At 36.2% G+C, this 20,631-nt stretch overlaps 1 protein-coding gene across 1 annotated transcript in view; it reads left to right on the top strand.

The window, feature by feature from the left end:
• Nucleotides 1–1,290: 1,290 nt before the first annotated feature.
• The window catches only part of Itsn2 (intersectin 2), a 101,675-nt gene continuing 82,334 nt past the window's right edge, over nt 1,291–20,631 (top strand). The window contains exons 1-7 of the mRNA XM_033762143.1: nt 1,291–1,354; nt 10,328–10,420; nt 12,816–12,879; nt 13,703–13,866; nt 15,711–15,917; nt 16,040–16,136; nt 16,951–17,090. Of these exons, the coding sequence (XP_033618034.1) occupies nt 1,324–1,354; nt 10,328–10,420; nt 12,816–12,879; nt 13,703–13,866; nt 15,711–15,917; nt 16,040–16,136; nt 16,951–17,090 (796 nt within the window). The 5' untranslated portion in view covers nt 1,291–1,323. The remainder of the gene's footprint in view (nt 1,355–10,327; nt 10,421–12,815; nt 12,880–13,702; nt 13,867–15,710; nt 15,918–16,039; nt 16,137–16,950; nt 17,091–20,631) is intronic.

Raw genomic sequence — 20,631 nt, 5'->3', positions numbered from 1 at the left:
CTGAGTATATTTTACATTTAAGACATTTTTTGTTGTTGTGGTGGTTGTGGTGGTGGTGATACTGGGGATTGAATCCAGAGCATTTCCATAATGCATATCCCCAGTCCCTCCCCCTGTTAAATTTTGAGACAGCATCTTATTGCTTGGGGTGGGATCAAATTTGTAATCCTTCTGCCTCAGCCTCCTAGAGTTTGCCACCATGCCTGGCTTGTTTAATCCCCCTTTTTTTTTTTTTTTTTTTTTTTTTTTATTTTTTTTTTTTTAGAGCCTGGAATAGAACTCGGGGCCTCAAGCTTGCCATGCAGGCACTGTGTGGCTGAACTACATCCCTGGCCCTTGTTTAATACTTTTAAAAAAAGTCTGCAAAATATTTTTTCAGATGAAGAATCTGAGATCTGAAAAGGCTAAATAACTTTTCCATTATCACAGCAAGGAATATAGCAGAGTGACTTTGAACCCAGAGCTGTTAATTTCCAAAAGACTTTCTTTTACTAATGTAGAATACTTGCCCACCACATTTAGTTGTGTTAAAAAATATATATGTTTTGGGCCGGGGATTTAGCTCAGTGGCTCCATGCCTGCCTCGTAAGTGCAAGGTCCTGAGTTTGATCTCTAGTACCAGGAAAATAATAATAAAATTAAAATATATATTGATTTTAATAATTATGTATGTGTTTTAATAATTACTCTTTTGTGGTACTGGGGATTGAACCCAGAGTCTAGACATGTTAGGTGAATGCTGTACCCCTAAACTGTGTATCCCCACCCCTACTCAAACCTTTTTACAAACCTGTGCAGCTTAATTAAACAACTGTGCTACATTTATTTTGGATATTTTTCTTGTTTGGGGATTTTTAAAAATAAAAAATATTGGAATTTCCATGTTACTGTATACATTATTTTCACAGTTGATTTCGCTGAGATACATTCTTACCTAGCTGTAACAGACCTTCCTTCCTCTTCCCTAATTTCTCCAACAATGTTGGTTCACGCCATTCTTTATTCGGTATTTGCTGTTCAGTATGTGAATCTCTTCTTTGACATGATTATGTACTTAGCCATGTATGTGTGTGTGTTTTCTTTCACATGGTTATGTATAGGTTCATCACCCAACAGAATCTCCCAGTGTTCCCCAAATGCAGATTCTGCCTGTTCGGCAGCAGCAAGAAGCTCAGCATTGTTTTGTGTTGGAGGTGTGACTTGAAAGGGACAGACATTCCTACTGCTTAGCGAGTGCTCTAAGCTCTGCCCTTGTTCTATTATTAATGGCACCATGTTTGTATGTTGCAGATGGCTGAGAGCTAGCAAGAACAATTCAGGACCATGATGGCTCAGTTTCCCACCGCTATGAATGGTAAGCAGCTTGTGCTTGTGGCAGGATACAGAGGATATAGAAGTTTTTCGGTAGAGACTTAAAATATTTGTGTAGATGATTTTCCTTAACCTTATAAATGCAAATACTGAATAGTTTCTCTGATGTGAAAGACTAAAAGTATAAATAAGGTTCAAATTGTGTAATTGAAAATGTGAAATAGGAAGAAAAGGGCGAAAGGAGTAGGGGAAGTGGGTTAGGGGAAAGGAAATAAGGGAAAAGAAAAAAATGCGAGAAAAGGAAAAAATGGAAACAAAATCTTTGTAAATAGGGAAGGGTAGAGGGGGTGAAGGGAGGGCAGGGGATTGGGAACAAAATAAGGACCAAGATGCATCATATAAGGGTACAAGATCCCAATGATGAACGTAACTGTATTGGACACCTAAAATATACCAGTAAACTCAGTGAAAATAAAACATAAATTTTTTAAAATGCAAATTTAAAGTATTCCTGTTGAAATACTGTCAAGTTTATCTTAGAATACTGCATGTGTCTGTCCTGTGAGATTACTGTGCCGTAAATCCCGTGTCTTTGTGCAGATGTGTTCTGCAGCATTGTTTAGAATGTTTGCTTGCCATTGAACACTTAAGAATAGCCTAAAGATGTGTTGTGTTTTATGCATAAAACTGAAGGACAAAAGGCAGCACCCTACCAGACAAGCATGAAAAGGGTTTTCCTCTCACCAGATGATTGCAGACAAAGCCAGTAGCAATTGAGTAATATACTCGTAAGATTGCTTTCCATTTGTGAAGAATTATGTATGCTTACATATATATTTGTTTAATATGAAAATTTTTCAGAGAAAATGTTTAGGCAATTTCAATAATGAAAACTTGTAAAAGCATTTGTTCCGATTCTGGTTTTAATCCCTTGCCCAAAGCCAAATTATCTCCCCTAGATAGTTACTAAGTTACCGTGTGCACTGTTTAGAATTGAGAAAATGCATTATGCTCAAACCACCAGACCAAGAAACCTAGGTGATGATTTCTTAGTTTTGTGTAAGTTTTATTAGCTGATTGTAGGTAAATACAAAGTTGTAAAGAACTGTCAATGCTTTTTTTCACACCTAAATTGAAAACAGTAGTATTAAGGAATAACCATTCCACAACCTTCAGAAAGCAGTTGCTGTGATGTTACTATCCAGTATTTGAGCAATAGCATCTTCTTCTAACTTGTTTCTATTCCTAGAGCTAAATCAGCACATTGTTGATAAACTAAATGCATATTGTATATTCAAAGATTTGAGCTTAGAAATTTTTCGTTTGGGAAAAATGAATTATTTGCACAAAAAAGTAAGTTCTATAAGATTCATTGTCATATCGTTGTTGTTTGCTTTATCAGAACTATTTTTAAAGATTAACATAAGAAGTCTTCCATCAGGCCTGTGACTTTGAATTTTGCCATCCACAGTTAAATTTAATTCTAACAGATTGCCTACAAACATATTCTTAAAAATTCTTTTTAAAAGGGTTAATGTGAGCATTGCTTCCATTTCGGACATGATATGGAATTATACAGATTGATGCACCAGACAGATTTTTAAAATGAGTGATGTATATGTTTAAAATCAGGTTACTAATTTTAGTAGTAATGTGCTCTTACTCAAATTTGAAGAATTCATGTCTTATAAAAGAGTTTGAACTAAATACAGTTTAATTATAGATGTCAACCAAAGTGTTAGGTTTATACACAAAATGAGCATAAAACAAGGCAGCATGGGCCCACTTTTCTTCATTCTATTTCTACTTCATGAACATTTATTTATCTACTTTATGGCCCATGACATTATATATAAAAGAATAATATTGGGAACAATGTTAAATAACAAAAGAATGTTTATAAATAAATGTCCATAATGTTAAAAGTTATTTGGAAGTATTATGTAGTAACAAAGGTAGTCATTTTTTAACTTAGGAAGAATTTATAGCAAACAGAGACTGTAGTACCCTACTAGTTAGTTTATAAGGCAGGTGAAAATTAAACTTAGTTCTAACTAAAAATTAACTTATGGCTAATATAAGTCCAATTTAGCATTTAGGTTCTTCTTTTTTTGTTTTGGTGGTGGCATTGATGATTGAATCCAGGGCCTTACACATGGCAGGATGCTAGGCAAGTGCTCTCCCGCATAACTATGAACCCAGGCCAGCCCTTTTAAGTTTTTATTTTGACTTTCCCAAATGAAAAAATGGGCAACCAAAATAAATAGGTTCTTCTCAGGAGTACAGCTGGCCAATGAATACATGAAAATGCATAAAACATTGCTGGCCATTTAAGAAATACAAATTTAAATCACACTGAACTTTCATTTTACTCCAGAAAGAATCTCCATCATCAAGAAATCAAATAATAGGGCCAGGAATTTAGCTCAGTGGCATCATGTCTACCTCACAAGCACCAGGTCCTGAGTTCAATCTCCGTACCAAAAAAAAAAAAATCAAATAACAAATCTGGCAGGGCTGCAGGGGGAGGGGACACCATTCTTCTGCATTATTGGTGGGAATGTAAACTGGTAGAACCACTATGGAAATCAGCATGGAGATTCCTCAGAAAACTAAAACTAGAAATTTCCACATAACCCAGCTATTCCCTTTCCAGATATCTTCCCAAAAGAATTTAAGTTTTGGCTGGGCCTGGTGGCGCACGCCTGTAATCCCAGGACTCGGGAGGCTGAGGCAGGAGGATCGCTGTGAGTTCAAGACCAGCCTGGGCTAAATAGTGAGTTCCAGGTCAGTCTCAACTACATAGAAAAAAAAAAAGAATTTAAGTTTTATTACAGGGATACATGCACATCCATGTTTATAGCAGCACAATTAATGATAGCTAAATCTTGAAAGCAGCCTATGTCTATCCACAGATGAATAGATAAAGAATAAGTAGTATTTATACACAGTGGAGTACTTCTCCACCAGAAAGAAGGATAAACTCGAATGGTGGGCAATGAGTGCACCTTGAGACCATAATGTTAAGTGAAATAAATCAGGCACACAAGTTTAAATATTGCATGGCCTCTCTCATATGAGAAACCCAAAATATAAATAAAGAGTAAAACAAAGAATAGATATAGGAAGCGGGGAGGTAGATCTTTTTCAGATAGGAAGAGGATCAAGAGATGGAGGGAGAAGGGAAGGAAGGGAAAAAGAATTTTAAGAGACTTGAAGAAAAAAGGGAAATAGAGCTTTTCAAATGGGAGGAGAAATGAGTTGGAGGGAATATGCAGGGGTGGGAAGGGAGGGGACAAAAAAGAATTCAGATGTGTTCTGTACATGTACATACTTTCCACAGTAAGTGTAGTCCTTATGTACTACAAGCATGTACTAATAAAACAATAGATTGTATTTTGAGACAGGGTCTTGTTAAGTTGCCGGTGCAGACTTCCAGCTAGGGTGTAAGCATTGATGGATAACACAAAACCGGCTGGGCGTCCAGCACTTGGGAGGCTGAGCCAGGAGGATCAGTGCAAGTTCGAGGCCAGCCTGAGCTAGATCTTGTCTCAACTTCCTTTCTGCCAAAATAGCATCAAAACCAGCATTTCCTCCTTTAGTAAAACCTCAGTCAGAGTTTAAATGTTTTGATGCAGTGCTGCTGGGATTTGTCTGTAGAGTGTATGTTGACCCACTGTTTTGTCTAAATGCGTCTGACATATCCCTCCACTTTTACCATGTATAGACTTTATCATCCTGAGACTAACCACAGACCATTGACACTTTGGTTCTTACAGAGCTGTACTGTCTAGTGTAGTAGCCGCTAGCTACGTGTGGCTATTTCAATTTCAATTAGTAATTAAATACAATAAAAGTTCCACTCTTTTTCACATAGCTGCAGTTCAAATGCTCGCTCACGTGTGGGTGTGGCTACCATACTGCCAGTGAGATACAGAGCATGTACATCATATCAGCAAGTTCTGTCAAACAGCTGTTCTTTTCTTAGTCTCTCTGATGCTTCACTCCACATGCTCTTAACTAAAACAGATCAGTGCATCATGTTTTTACCACCTATGACGTTCATACTGGTCCCTTTTGCACCATAGAATCATCTTTCCAAAGCCTTCTTTAATCATAAGTGCCGATAGGTGAGAAGAGAATAAGTAACAAATCTGAATAAAGATACCACAGTCTCAGTTTAATGATGACTTGAGAGAAGGGTGATAGAAGTTTTTTGTTTGTTTTTTGGTACTGGGGGTCGAACTCAGGACCTTGTGCTTGCGAAGCAGGCTAAATCCCCATCCCCAATAATTTTAATGCATTTCTAACCCGATTATCAGACAGTGTAAAAATTATTAGCTTATTAGATATCATCCCCCAAACTTGGCTTAGTCTGCCTTCCATAAAGCTTACAAATACAGACTAAGATTGGGAGATTTTTTTTTCACAAAGTGCAAAATAGCAAGCTATTGGCTCTTTGAAAGGTTTTGTTAGTGATATATTCTAAGAAAGTGAGCCAGAATGAGATGCACTATTTTTAAAAAAGGCTTTGAATTACTTATATTTGCTAGTTTTCTTATTGCTGTGTTCATTTTTGGAAAATTCTTGGTGCACTAATATCTTATGTTTTAATATGATCATCTGTTCTAAAGTGCCAAGTAGGAAGGTTATTTGAATAGTCTTTAAAAAATATTTCTTATAATGCTTTAGAACATTTCCATTCTGTAGATATATAATTTTGATTGTTGTGTGTTGGCTGGTAGAGTCTCTTAAATATTAGAAAACCTGTTAGCTCCACTCAGGGGTTTATTTTGTTCATCTTTGTGCCCTTAAAATGTTCATTGAGTGAGTGAATATGAAGGGGTCAAGATTGCTGGTTGGAATTAGGAGAAATTAATCAGTAAACATTAACAGGCAGGTTGAGTTGGCCACCATAGATGGGCAGCCAGGGAAAGGTGAAGAGAGAGTAGCAGGTAACAGCGAGTATCATAATGTGGTAAGGATAATGCAGTAGGCTCTCACCTTAGAACAGTGGTCGTCGGTCACTGCCTGGGGATACACATGTGTATGTTACAGCCGCTCAACCCTTCCTGTCAGACTTAGAGAAGCCTTAAGGTTTCTGACTAAAAAGCTTTATGTTCAGTATTTTCTGGTAAGGGGACCTTTACCAGACAAAGGCTGAAAATAATTTGAATGTTCTCTCCCTCTTCCTCTGCTCCTTTTTTATTTGTGTGGGGAGACATGGCCTCACTATTGCCCAGGCTTCCCTTCCCTCCTGGGGTCAAGCCACCCCCCGCCATCTTGCCTCCTGAGTAGTTGACTGTACAGGTGCATGTCACACCGTACCTGCCTTGTTTTTACTTTTAAATTGGGGTCACTGGAGATAGTATTCACCTTTTTAAGTATAAAGTTTAATGAGTTTTGACAAATGCATGCTGTTATGTAAATCTGGAAATAGAATGTGTCCATCACTAAAAAGTTCCCCTAGCCTGACATAATGATGCATGCCTGTAATCCCAGCACTTGGGAGGCTGAGGCAGGACTACTCCTTTTAGTTCGAGGCTAGCCTGGGCCACATAATGAATTCAAGACAAGTCTCAAATGCATAGCATTATCCTGTCTAAAAATAATAAATAAAAATTAAAAAATAAATTTCCTTGTACTCGTTAATTTCCTACCTTTACCTACTAGCAACTACTGACCAGATTTCTGTCCCTACAGTTTGCTTCTTCCAGAATATCATGTATGTCACGTCACACTTTGTGTCCGGCTGTCACTTAACAGAATATTTGAGTGATTCATCCGTGATGTTGCATGGGTTCTTCTTTTCACTGCTGAGCGGTCGTCCCATTGTGTACATGTGCACCACAGATTGTTTACTTTCATTTGCCAACGTATTTGATTATTTCCAGGGCTTAAGAGTTATGAGTAACTATGCAGAAACCACCAGATAACAGGTTTTTATGGAAATAGGTCTTCACTTTCCACCCGCAGTTATGGTTGTTAAGAGTCTGTTGAAGGTTGTATATTAAATATATATTTAACTTAGTAAGTAAATTACCAAAAAGTTTCAGAGGTTAGCTCTTACATTTAGTTTTGTGGTCCATTTATTTTTACCCAGCATGTTGGTCTATTTTTTTTTTTTTTAATTATTGTCAAAACAGATAGTTTAAGACGTAATTAAGCCTGAGTGGATCAACACTTACTGCCTTGGGCAAATTATTTTATCTCTCTGTATCTTTGTGTCCTCCTCTGAAAAACAGTGATAGTAATAGTTACCTTATAGGATTCTTCAAGATTAATTGAAGCAATACATGTAAAGCTCTTGGAAAAGCACAAGACATATGGCAAATTTCATTAAATGTTAACTATTGTAAGTTTACCAATCTGATAGATGAAAGATGGTGTTTAGTGTTACTTTAATGTAATTTATTTTTAAGTATTTGTTGTTTTGTTTGTTTATTTATTTATTTATTTAGTGCCGGGGATCAAACTCAGGCCCTTGTGCTTGCGAGGCGGGCGGTGGAGCCTCTGAGCCAAATCCCTGGCCCTATTTTAATGTAATTTCTACAACAACCCTGTGGAATTGTATAATGTTTCTTGTTTATAAAGCTGGCAATCAAAGTACAGAGAATGAGTATCTTACCCATTTGGGTTGGGGCTTAGTATCACATTGGGGATAGATTCTGATCTCAGCTCCACCCCTTCTTCTATGACCTGGAGCAAGTTATTTTAGTTTCCTCATCTCTAAATTGGGTGTAGCAGTCACTGTTTACCAGAGAAAAAGATATACTACAAGATATACAAATATATGACTTTATGAGACTGGTTTACAGAGGCCACCCACAGAGTCGGATGAGGAAGAGTGCAGAGGGTCTGTCTGCACGCTGAGACAGCAGGATCCCGTCAGAGGTCTGGGGCTCACTGCAGTTGCCATGTGAGTCCGTTTCAGCAGGCCACTGGGTCTGCGGTAGAGGCTGCAGAGTCCATGCCAGAAGCTGAAGAGTGCGCTGGAAGCCAGGAGATGACGACCAAGGCTAAGACCAGAGCTCCTCCAAAGAGACAGAGAGAGGCAGATCCGACATTCTTCATTTCCCCTTTGTACCATCCAAACGACAAGCCCCTTGGGCAGGTCCTCCATATCCTGGGCTGTGGAGTTGTTGAATCATTTAGTTGAGCTTCTCTGACTCAAGTTGACACAATCAGTCTACGGTCAGTGGGGTCGGTTGTACTCGGGCTAACACTAGTACCTTCATTGATAGGGTAGTGGTTGGGGGTGGCTGATGAGTTGCTGCATATAAAATCAGGGCTCAATAAAGCTGAGCTACTTCCATCTTTGTCATCTTTTGGTTGTCATTTGAATAATTATCAATCATGGCTTTTCCAAAGTCATGCATAGTAAATCAGGACCATAGATGCACTGCTTGCCTTCCTGGTCACAGGAATACTGACAGGCTTATTTATTTTCTAATAAACTGATAACCTAGTAGATTTTTACTGCATATGTTATACAGTATTTCTTTTTTTAAGAAAGTGTGTAGGTTTAGCTATTTTAGGTCCTCAGTTCTTCAGTACATCTGTTTTCTTATTTTTAACTATAATCTTAAATCTTCTCTCTCTCTTTTTTTTTTCTTTTTTTTTTTTTTTTTTTTTTTTTTATTTTGGTACCAGGAATCGAACTTGGGTCCTTGTGCTTGCAAGGCAGGCATCAGAATCACTGAGCTAAATCCCTGGCCCTTAAATCTTCTCTTTAAGAGATGATGTTTATAGATTTTTAATCCAGTCATGTAGGCCTAAGAAAAATTTGTTAAATCCATCTTAGTGTTCAGAGTTATAGTAGGCCCCTACTTTTCATAATATGTACTCCTGGAAAATTGCTTTTGTGAGACAGATTTTTACACAAGATAGGCAGCACATAGGTACAAACACATTTGGTTGTTTTTTGGCAGAAATTAAATAAATTGAAAAAATAGAAATGTGGATGGCTATTAGCTATGTTGAAAGTGTGAAGTGTGATAAAGACTTCCTCAGAGAGCTGGTAGAACCGTATGTGAAAGATGGGCAGCAAGAGGGTCTGTGATTGTTTTCTTCCCTTCTTTTCTTTTTTTCCCTGCTCCCTCTTTTATTCACTCAGGCATCTGTTCAGCAGTCATTTTTAAGCGTTTGCTCAGTGCTGAGTACTCAGCTGGTTCTGGAGATAGAAAGGTAAACGCACCATGTCTGCGTCCTCGGGCTCCCGGTGTGGTGGGCAGATGGACAGAGCACAGTGACAGCGTCTTCCGAGGGCTCTGTGGGAGTGTGAAGTCTCTCAACAGTCCGGAAGCAATTAGTGTGATCTGGAGGTGTCCGGGACCCCCTGGAGGAAGTGACATCTGCCCTAGACCTTGAAAGATAAAGTCTGAAGTGGAGGGCTGGGCAGGGAGCTCTGCGGTAGAGCCCTGGGTTAGATTCCCAGCACCACACACAAAAAAGACCCTAGAGAGTTCATCCTGACCCATTTCTTCCCACTTTGCTACTTACACCCACGTGGTGCTCTAGCTAGCACTCTCCTCGAAGCATAGCATCCTGCACATGCCTGATGTCTTAGGTTGTGCCCTCTGTGTGTGAGGGAAATGCTCTTGTGCCACCCCTTGGTGCTGCACAACTCAAGCCACACTTCGGAGCTCTGCCTCAGTCTTACCTTTTCTCTTACCTCACTTCTGATGCTTCTAACTTACAGTCAGTGCAGCTTTTACTGTACACACTTCTGCTTAAGATTTTTCACAGGTTAACAAAAATGTGATAATTATTTTCTAGGTATGAATTATTTGAGGATAAAAATACTGTTTTATTCATCGTCTTGTCAGATCCTTGTTCCAGTGAGTGGTTACAGTATTTACTCAGTAGATGTTGAGTGAATGCGTGAAAGCTTTAGGGTTATGCTATGTAAGGTTCATAGAGTTCTACACTTTGTGGTACTCAGACATTAAATACTGTCATTAAATGGATGCTTATGGTTCTTATTTGCATAATTTGTCTTTCACATATGTTTTAGGAGGGCCAAACATGTGGGCTATAACCTCTGAAGAACGAAGTAAGCATGACAAACAATTTGACAACCTCAAGCCTTCGGGAGGTTATATAACAGGTTTGTACTTATAGTTTGTTATATTTTATTATAAATTATGTTCCTTCTCATAAATCTTAAAGTTAACTTTGATTTAACTGCTTTCAAATTTGTATTAAGTGATAAAATTTGTATCAAGTAGAATTAAAGTAAAAATACTGTACTATGTTATTTTTCCTCAAACTACCTTGATTTGTTATTTTGAGTTTGGTGTATGGAAGATCTTTGCTTGTATACTAAATGGTAGACAAGAATTTCTGTTTGATTGTCTTGTTCGTTTTAATAGTCTATCTAGAAATTTTCAGTTTAATTTTTGTATCAGATACATTTCATGGAAAATAATCTAATCGCTTCATGGTGCCACCTGTCTTTGGACTTTACCAAGAACTGATTGTTTATGCTAGCATTTGTTTTGCACAAAGACTACCATATTCAAAACGGAATTACTGTAGGTGTGTCTTTTGAAGTTTTTTCTAGAAATGAAATTTTATCTCTGTGCCAAAGCCTCTCAGTGCTTTGTATACAGTGATTATTATAATAACTACTCATTAAACTAAAAGCAGAAATTCCATGTGACCCCTTCCTAGATGTCTTCCCAGAGGAGTTAAAATCATGATATTACAGAATGCATCATACCCATGTTTAAAGCAGCACCACTTATAATGCTAGATCTTGGAAACAGCATGTATGTCGGTCAACAGATGAATGGATAAGAAAAATGTAATATTTCTATGTAATGGATTACTATACTCCCATTGAGAAAGATAAACTTGAAGATTCATAGGTAAATGGATGCAACTGAAGAACATAGCTAAGTGAAATAAGTCAAATACACCAGCTCACATATCTCTTGGGTTTCTCTTACATGAGAAATTTTATGGAGAAAGAAAGCACAAAACAGAAGAGAAACAGGAAATAGGGAGAAATTAAAATACTTCCCCAAATTACATATTCTGCTTTAAAATATTTCAATGTCTATGCTAATTTGTTTCATTTATACTGATAGTTTGTTGAAAAGAAAGTTTGTATTAAGTTTGTATTACCTTTTATAATAATATTAGGTTTATATCTCGTATTGAGTAACTACTTTGAAGATAACAATACACAGGGTAATAACGATCATCACTCTCTTATTTGGTTATGAAAATTTGTTTTTTAATAAAATAAGGTACAAACTTTCAGTTATAAGTGAGTAAGTTCTTGGAAGCTAGTGTACACTAAAGTGACTAGTTTATGTAGTGGTAACTACATAATGTGTTAATGTATTATAAATTTGAAATATGCCAAGAGAGTAAATCTTAAATGTTCTCACCAAAATGAAAATTAAAAATAAAAGATAACTATGTGAGGTAAACAAAAAAAAACTATTGTACTTACCAAATTTGTACTAATAATGCCTGATGCTAGGCTAAAAGCATTATATCATTTTATCTTTGCAACAGCCCTGAGAGGTGGACACTGTTTTCTAGATTTACAGATGGTAGAACTGAGACTTTAGAGATTATGGTACCCACCTAAGGTTATAAAGATGATTAGTACTGCTTTGGGCTTTGAAATCTCTCAGCCTGACTTTGGAATCCATCCAATATGGTATAGTTTGATGTACCTTTTATCAAGATTCGATTTGTTTTGATTGCAAGTTAATAACCTCTTGTTGTTCATGGATGATGGCAGAAGGCTTAAGATTCCCGAGTCAGAGAACAAGGACTTTATCAAACAGCACAGGCATGTTTCTGCCACCTTCCTTTGTTCCTGCATGATGCAGAGTGCTCAGAAAGATGCTGCCCATGATAGAGCTGTGTTACAGGAGAGGAACTGGGGTTGGGGAACCTGCTGTTTTGTAGTTTTTAGTTCTTTGTACTGGGTAAAGGAGTTAGGGTTCTGCATTCTTGGCATGCGTAGCAGGACTCAGAGGAGTCTGAGGAAGCCTACGGAAGACTGCTTGGTACTGCTTATATAGAACTCTTTTTAGAAGTTATATTAGACAGAGAGATAGAAAGACAGACAGACAGACACACAGACAGGTAGATAGATAGTGTGGGGGAGTGCTGGGGACTAAACTCAAGGCCTCGCACATGCTAGGCAAATACTCTACTGCTGAACATTCCCAGCCCTATAAATTTTATTAAATGGGAATATTATCAACTAGATCCCCAATTGTGGAATTTATTGTGAAGTAATCTTTCATTACCCCATTAATAACATGGCTTCAGTTGTGATTCGTGTTCTAAAACATATAAGCCTTATTAAAGGAATGTAATTTCATGAGTATTTCTACTTCATTTATTCTTTACTGATTAGAATTAAAATTATAATAAAACAGTAACGCATGCCCATTATTATAATTATTATTTAAGTCATTAGAGTACTTTCATTTACTAATCTACTGCTTGGTTTTTGTTTTTATTACCCTCAGGTGATCAAGCGCGTACTTTTTTCTTACAGTCAGGTCTGCCAGCTCCTGTTTTAGCTGAAATATGGTAAAATGTTTTCTTTTATATGCATACTTAAATTTCTGATGGACTGTTTTCTTTTAAATAATACAGTATCAAAAAAAAAGTATTTTTATCTGTACTCTTTTTTTTTTTGTACCGGGGATTGAACTCAGGACCTTACACTTGCAAAGCAGGCACAGTGCAACTGGCCTTTATTTGTGCTCTTGTAAGAATATTTCTTCAGCTTTTTGGAAAATAAACTTCATCTAGCAAATGAATGATTGGAGAATAATTGGAGCTCTGTTCTAAGGGACAAATGTCTACTTTCATTAGAATTCCTAAGGAAAAAATATATATTATTGAGAAATGTTTCTTCATAATTTGGCAGAATCTCAAATCTCCTTTATGTAATTTTGTAGTATTTTCACTTATTTTGTCATCTATAACTCCCAAACTACCTGCTTCTACAGCTCTCTAGAATATCTAGGGTTGTGTATTTTTAACGTATTTACAATAAAGAGGAACCTCTGCACCATTTCTTTCCTTGTGGAATGTTCCTATGTTTAAAAGAATTCCAGGCACAAAGCATGCATTCAGTAAGTACTTGAATATATTAATAAATTAAATTATAATATTCTTGAATAATTTCTGTCTACTCTGGTAAATTCACCACATATGTCTCCAGGTTCTAGATAGGCCGTGTTTTACTAGGCTCTCTCTGGCCAGAACTTCTTAATGTACTGGTTTTATCTTCTTCTTTTTCATACTGTGTACACAGAAATGCTTACGTTGTTCTTTTCGTGTTCTCACCCTCAATAGTAATGTTAGTTTTCTCCATCTCACCACCTCCACCTCATGCTCTTTTTAGGGCCTTGTCAGACCTGAACAAGGATGGAAAGATGGATCAGCAGGAGTTCTCCATAGCTATGAAACTCATCAAACTCAAGCTTCAAGGCCAACAGTTGCCTGTAGTTCTCCCTCCTGTTATGAAACAACCCCCTATGTTCTCTCCATTAATTTCTGCTCGATTTGGTAAGTATTGATTAGTTTAATAACTTGTAGTTAATAGGTCATCTTGATCAGAAAAGGCTTTGTTAGCATAAAATGATAGTCCCCATACTCAGATAAGAATTATTCAATTCACTGTCATAGCTAGGGTACACGTGTGCCCTGGTTTTCCAGGAGCAGTTGTGGTTTATACCTTTTGTCCTGGGGTCTGGTCTGTTCAATATCACCTTTCATAACTCTTGGGTTGGTGATAAATTATACCCTGCCCCCAGATGATCCTAAATATTAGTCTTTTTTTTTTTTTTTGGTACCGGGGATCGAACTCAGGTCCTTGTGCTTGCAAGACAGGCAGCAGAACCACTGGGCTAAATCCCCAGCCCCTAAATATTATTCTTAATTAGTTTCCTCTATGATCTCATGGAGAGTAGGATAGTAGTTACCAGAACCTGCAGAGAGGAGGGAAGAGGGGGCAGTGATCACTGGGTAGAAAATTACAGAGAAGTAAATGCTGGTGTTCTGTTACACAGCAGGGTGACTATAATTAGCAATATTGCATTATATATTTAAAAATAACCAGAAGAGAGGACTTTGAATTTTTTAGGACAAAAAAATGATAAATGGTTGAGGATATGCCAGACACACTGATTTGATCATCACACAGTGTATACATGTACAGAAACATCACACTGTACCTCACGCATATGTACAGTGGTGTGTCACTTAACCAATTAAAACAAAAAAAAATAATTTTAAACCTATATGAAACTGATTGGAGTTAATTCAAAACTATATGTAAGTAGGAATTTCTTTAACTTAAAAGATTAATTAACCAGCTAAATTTAGAGCCAAAAGTCATAGACTTTGTGCCTAGTAATTTATGTATTTATCAGATATTTTACATATTTATCAGTAATTTTATGTAAACTTAGAAAATGTTTTGCTTAGTCAACTTTTAACTCCAAATAATATACTTTTACTTTGAAAAACTATATATTTTTCAAAATATTTTAAATCATTGTATAGTGTTAATTCCTCTCTTGTATAAATTCTTCTGATTAAGTATCTTAAATTTTAGAAAGCCCTAAAGCATTTTTTATCATCTCTCATACAAATGATACACATTTATCATATTTAGGTATGTTTTCTAAATGATTTTAGTCAGACCTATTAATTATATGTGAGAAGCACTCATTTTGAATAGAACATTTAGTTAGGTGTCTCTATGTGTGAGAAGTATATTCCTTCACTCTGGATGTTAGATCTTGAGACACTTAATTCTTCTACTTTTGCACTAAGCTGTAGAGATAAATACCAAACACTGTGTGACCATATTTGTATATTATACTTTGTGTTTTGCATTTAATAAACATTATCACTTTGCTCTTTTTGAAGAATCACCCATGAATATTTTTGTTTGGGGAGTGTGGATGCATGTTAGTCAGGTAACTTAGCACCACTGTATTAGTCTTCCTTACACAAAAAACTGCATATGATCAGTAAAACATTCTTTGAGGATGTGAATATTTAATTGGAAATGGCTGCTTAGTTTTAGTCACAGTGAAAGAAGAGAGAAAAGAATCTTTAGCTCATTAATGGATATTTCCTTAGTTCATATACATCAGAATATTAATATTCATTGTAGGGCTGGGGATTTAGCTCACTGCCTCGCAAATCAACGTCCTGAGTTTGATCCCTGGTAAAATGAATGAATGAATGTAGTAGCTTACCACCCTTACCTCTCATTCAAGCTGCTTTAGTGCTGTTTCTGTAAAAATAGAGGCTGCTCATTCTACTGTAAACTTGCCTTTTGGCATGTGTCTTATAGCTGATTGACTAGCACTAGAAGACGTGTTCTCTGCTCTCTTTAGGGATGGGAAGCATGCCCAATCTGTCCATCCCGCAGTCATTGCCTCCTGTTGCACCTGTAACAGCACCCTTGTCCTCTGCGACTTCAGGGACCAGTCTTCCTCCCTTAATAATGCCTGCTCCCCTAGTGCCTTCTGTTAGTACATCATCATTACCAAATGGAACCGCCAGTCTCATTCAGCCTTTGTCCATTCCGTACTCTTCTTCAAGTAAGTGTCCGATGAGTCAGTATTTCATGGGAAGAAAGAAACTGTTCTGTTGCATTCAGATAGATAGTTTCTTTGCTTGTGAGAATGCTTAGTGTACATCTTTCTTTTTTTCTTTTTTTTAGCATTGCCTCATACATCGTCTTACAGTCTGATGATGGGAGGATTTGGTGGTGCTAATATACAGAAGGCCCAGTCTTTGATTGATTTAGGATCTAGTAGGTATGAATACTTAACATTTACTTTTTATGCTTTCACCCCAGAATCATTATTTAATAAGCTCCGAGCTTATCTATGTTTTTATTTTGTAATGGCCAAATGTAGATACGGTAAATTGTCTACTCATACCTTACATAAAATAAGCTTTTTTATTTTTAGAATTATTAAATATCTATGGTACTTTACTTTTTAAAATATTTTATGTAAGCTTTTTTATCTAAATTTTTTGTTTAGTTAACTTCTAATCCCAACCAATGTACTTTTACTTTGAAGAAGTTTATATTTCTTAAAATGTTTCATAGTCATTGTACAGTGTTAATTTCTTGTGTAAATTCTTGTGATTAGGTATTTTAAATTTTAGAAAGCCCTAAAGTATCTTTTATCATCTCTCATATAAATCACTATTATGACTTTCAAGGAGTGCACAGAGTTGTTTTTGACCCAGATGTACAATGTTCATATCCTAGTTTAAATACTACTGATTTTCTGACTTTATTTCTTCTTGATATCACTGACCCATAGTTTATCCATCTAAAAGATGAGGACAGTAAGATCTTTTAAGGCTGTTGGGATATTTGCAAAGGCTCTAGCACAATACAAAGCCTGGGTTCTTGATATACGGCAGTCTCATGGAGTTCTATGCTTCATGTGGTATTTGCTTTACCAAGAATTGAAATTGCTTAAACTTAAGTTTTAAAAAATTCAAAGGCAAAAGCACTTGTTTTTGTATTGTGTAAGGTGTGATTCTCAATATGTTTGTCATATAAAGTTTAATGTATTTTACTTGGTAATATAAAAAATTTAAATTTTGTTATAGCTCAACTTCCTCAACTGCTTCACTCTCAGGGAACTCGCCCAAGACCGGCACCTCCGAGTGGGCAGTTCCTCAGCCTTCAAGATTAAAATATCGGCAAAAATTTAATACTCTTGACAAAAGTATGAGTGGATACCTCTCAGGTAAGCGGCATAATAGTACTTAACAGAGTGAGAGTTGAAGTCCTTTATACAGGCTTCCTTTGAAAAACTGTTATTTTAATTTATATTTGTAGTTCATCTAAAGTTTTAATATTCCAAAAATTTAGAAAGCATTTGCTAAATAAAAATATTGTAAGTTGTATAAGAATTTAAAGAAAGTCAGTTTGATTGCTTTCTTCAAAGTACTTATAGTCAAGTTGAACACACAGGTGTCACCCAAGGTTTTGGAAAAAAACTTTATCTCAAGAAGATCAAACCCATTCCTTAAGCTTTGCATCGAATGAAGAGAAGTGTGCAGAACTTTGTCTCAGTTTGCTTTGCCTGGGAATCCTGTTCCTCTTTGGGCCTTTGCTCTGGTTGCTTTTACCTCCTTAGGTTAACATTGCTCATCCTTTAATGCTGTAATGCAAATGTTCCTGTAAGACTTGACGTCAGATACCTGTGGAACATTTGAGTCTAAGCTAGACCATATCCAAATGTTAGTACTTTACGATAATGAAAGGAATACACAGAAGGTAATAGGCAAGCGGAGCTCCCACCTTCTCACTTTTCCACACTCTTCACTCAACAAAAAATGTACATGTGCATAGGCAAGGACTTTCTGAACAGAACCCCATTTACACAAGAAATCATTCCCCAGAAACAGCAAGTGGGATTATATCAAATTAAAAAGCTTCTGCCCACCAAAAAAAATATATATATATATCAAAGGGACAACCTATAGAATATGAAAAAACTTTTGTCAGCTACTCCTGTGATAGAGGACTAATATCTAGACTATATAAAGAACTAAAAAAAAGAAAAAAAAATTAGATCCCCAAAAAACAAAAGACCCAAACAAAATATAGGCAATTGAAATTCTCAAAAGAAGTACAAATGACCAGTGGCTACGTGAAAAATGCTTAACAGCCTTGGTCATTAGGGAAATGCAGATCAAAATAACACTGAGATTACTCAAAAACTAATGCTGGCAAGGATGTGGGGAAAAAAGGAGGCCTATAGTGTTAGTGTGATTGTAAACTAATGCAACCACTATGAAAATCGGTATGAAAATTCCTCAGGGCCAGGACTTTAGTTCAGTGGTTCTGCTGCCTGTCTTGCAAGCACAAGGTCCCAAGTTTGAACTGTAGTTCCGAAAAATAATTATTTTTCCTCAAAAAATTAAAAATAGAATTCCATTTAACCAAGCTGTATCTCTCCTGGCTAACTTCCTGAAAGAGTTAAAGTCATCATATTACACTGATACATGCTTACACATATTTACAGCAGCATGTTTCACAATAGCTAAATTGTGGAAAGAACCTAGGTGTCCATTAAGAAATAAGTGGATAAAGAAAATATACACACACACACACAATAGAGCATCATCTGTAAAAAAATGATAAATTTGAGTCATTTGTAGGAAAATGGGTGAATCTTAAAACTATAAAGAGCAAAATAAAGGAGAGATGGTAGATAATGGGGAGGTAGACTTTTTATAGATGGAGAAAGGGAGGAAGAGAGGAGTCAAAAAGATTAAGATATAGGAACATATATAGTATATAAATAGCATATACGAACTCCCCAAAATGAATGTAATTATTTTGTACCGTACACACACACACACACACACACACACACACACCCCAAAAAAATTATAGAACAGAGTAAAATAATTATTTTAAAATAATGATCTTTAAAATGCCAGGTAAGCTGGGCCTGGTGGCATATTCCTATAATATTAGCACTTGGAAGGCGAAGAAGGCAGGAGAATCTCCAGAAGTTTGAGGCCAGCTTAGACTACATAATAAGTTCAAGGCCAGTCTGAACTACCTAACGAGACCCTGTCTCAAAAAAAAAGTGTCAGGATCATAGAATGGGAGAGATTAATAGTGAAGGGGTCAAATAAAATGTAGGAAGGGAGCATTTATGCTTCGTCATGAAAGAAAGTCTTAGGATTTGGACAGAGATTGAAAGTGAGGCCATTTAAGAGTGACAAAGAAGAAATCCTAAGGGCAGTACCTATATAAGCATGCTTGGAAGATGAAATGTAGTTTAAATAGGAGCATAGGGTCTCTCATTCTGTGATGGGGTAAGGAAGAGCAAGACTTTTGGGATCAATTGAACAAAAAATATATATAGTATAATATTTAAAGATACACATTCGTTATAATTTTTTTCTTAAAGCAAGAGAATTATGCCCTCAAAGTTTATGATAGTAGTTATCTTCTGTGAGTAAGGCATGGAGATAGAGTCAAAGAATGCAGATATCTCAGGGCTGAACATGGTATAAATACAGGATGCATATATCTCTGTACTATGATCTAGTTCTTAAGCTGGGTGGTAAGTTCATCAGGGAGAGACTGTTTTATTATTAAATCAAATAACTTAGCTATATACTATGTGTTTTTTAAATGTATATAGTATTACATAATTAAAATTATTCTACATTTTTATCAAATTATGTGAAACAAGGTATAACTATATTTTGTAGGTTGCATTTAAAAATTTTTTTTAAGTTGAGGTATTACCATAAGTGGTGTCTTAGTGTGCTGTGTCATACATAGTTTTATTGACAGTGTTTTTGGTCTCAGTGTTACATAAATAATAGTGTCTCCCAATCAGTGGAATGTTAGATTCTCTGTGATATGATACTGAAAACTACTGGAGATTAATGTAGCCATTATTCCCATTTTTTTGAAAAATACAAACTTCACTCGGCCCTGTGCTATGCATTAAAGTTTCTTCTTCCAGCTTAACAAAAGTAGATGGAAAAGACAAGTTCAAAAGTGTTCACAGCCTAAAATCCATCACTAGGCGAATGGATAAATACATCTTGTCATATTTATAGAAGAGCCTACATTGCAGCATTAAAAATGAACTGGGCTGGGGATTTAGCTCGATGGCACTTCTACCTGCTTCTTGAGCGCAAGGTCCTGAGTTCGATCTATAGTACAAAAAAAAAAAAAAAGAATGAAGTTCATATAACAACATGAATAAATTTTGCAGAAATGATATTGAATGAAAGAATATTATCACAAAAGATCCATACTATTTAATTCATTTATATGAAGCTGAAGAACAGGAAACCTAGTTAATGGTGATAGAAATCAGAATAATATACTGTTGGTAATGGGCTGTATGCAAACCTTCTGGGGTGCAAGAAACATTTTATCTCTGTGAGTGTTGGATGCAGCTGTGCTTTCCTATGTTACTTTATTGTATATGCCACATTGTAGGAAAGTTAAATATTGTGTTTTCAGAGAATGTTATTCTGAGACGTACAAAGGTAAAGCTCTATATTTATAAGTAAAGGCAAAGTTTTCTTTGAAAAAGAATAGTTATTGCTGATGTCCTGAAACTGAGCATGCACCCCAAGTACCAGACAGGACTGACCTGAACTTACATTTTATGCTTTGTTGAATCTAGCAATTGGTGGTCTAACTTTCTTTGTTATTCTTAGCTTCCAGTAAACCCACAGTCTTTGATTTATTTAGATTAATTCATTGACTTAGCTATTCCTGAGTCACAAATCTTCTGGGCA

Source organism: Fukomys damarensis, unplaced genomic scaffold (genome assembly GCF_012274545.1).
Source record: "Fukomys damarensis isolate Sample0158 unplaced genomic scaffold, DMR_v1.0_HiC HiC_scaffold_2, whole genome shotgun sequence".
NCBI classification, from domain to species: Eukaryota; Metazoa; Chordata; class Mammalia; order Rodentia; family Bathyergidae; genus Fukomys; species Fukomys damarensis.
This window is presented reverse-complemented; position numbering and strand designations above follow the sequence as displayed.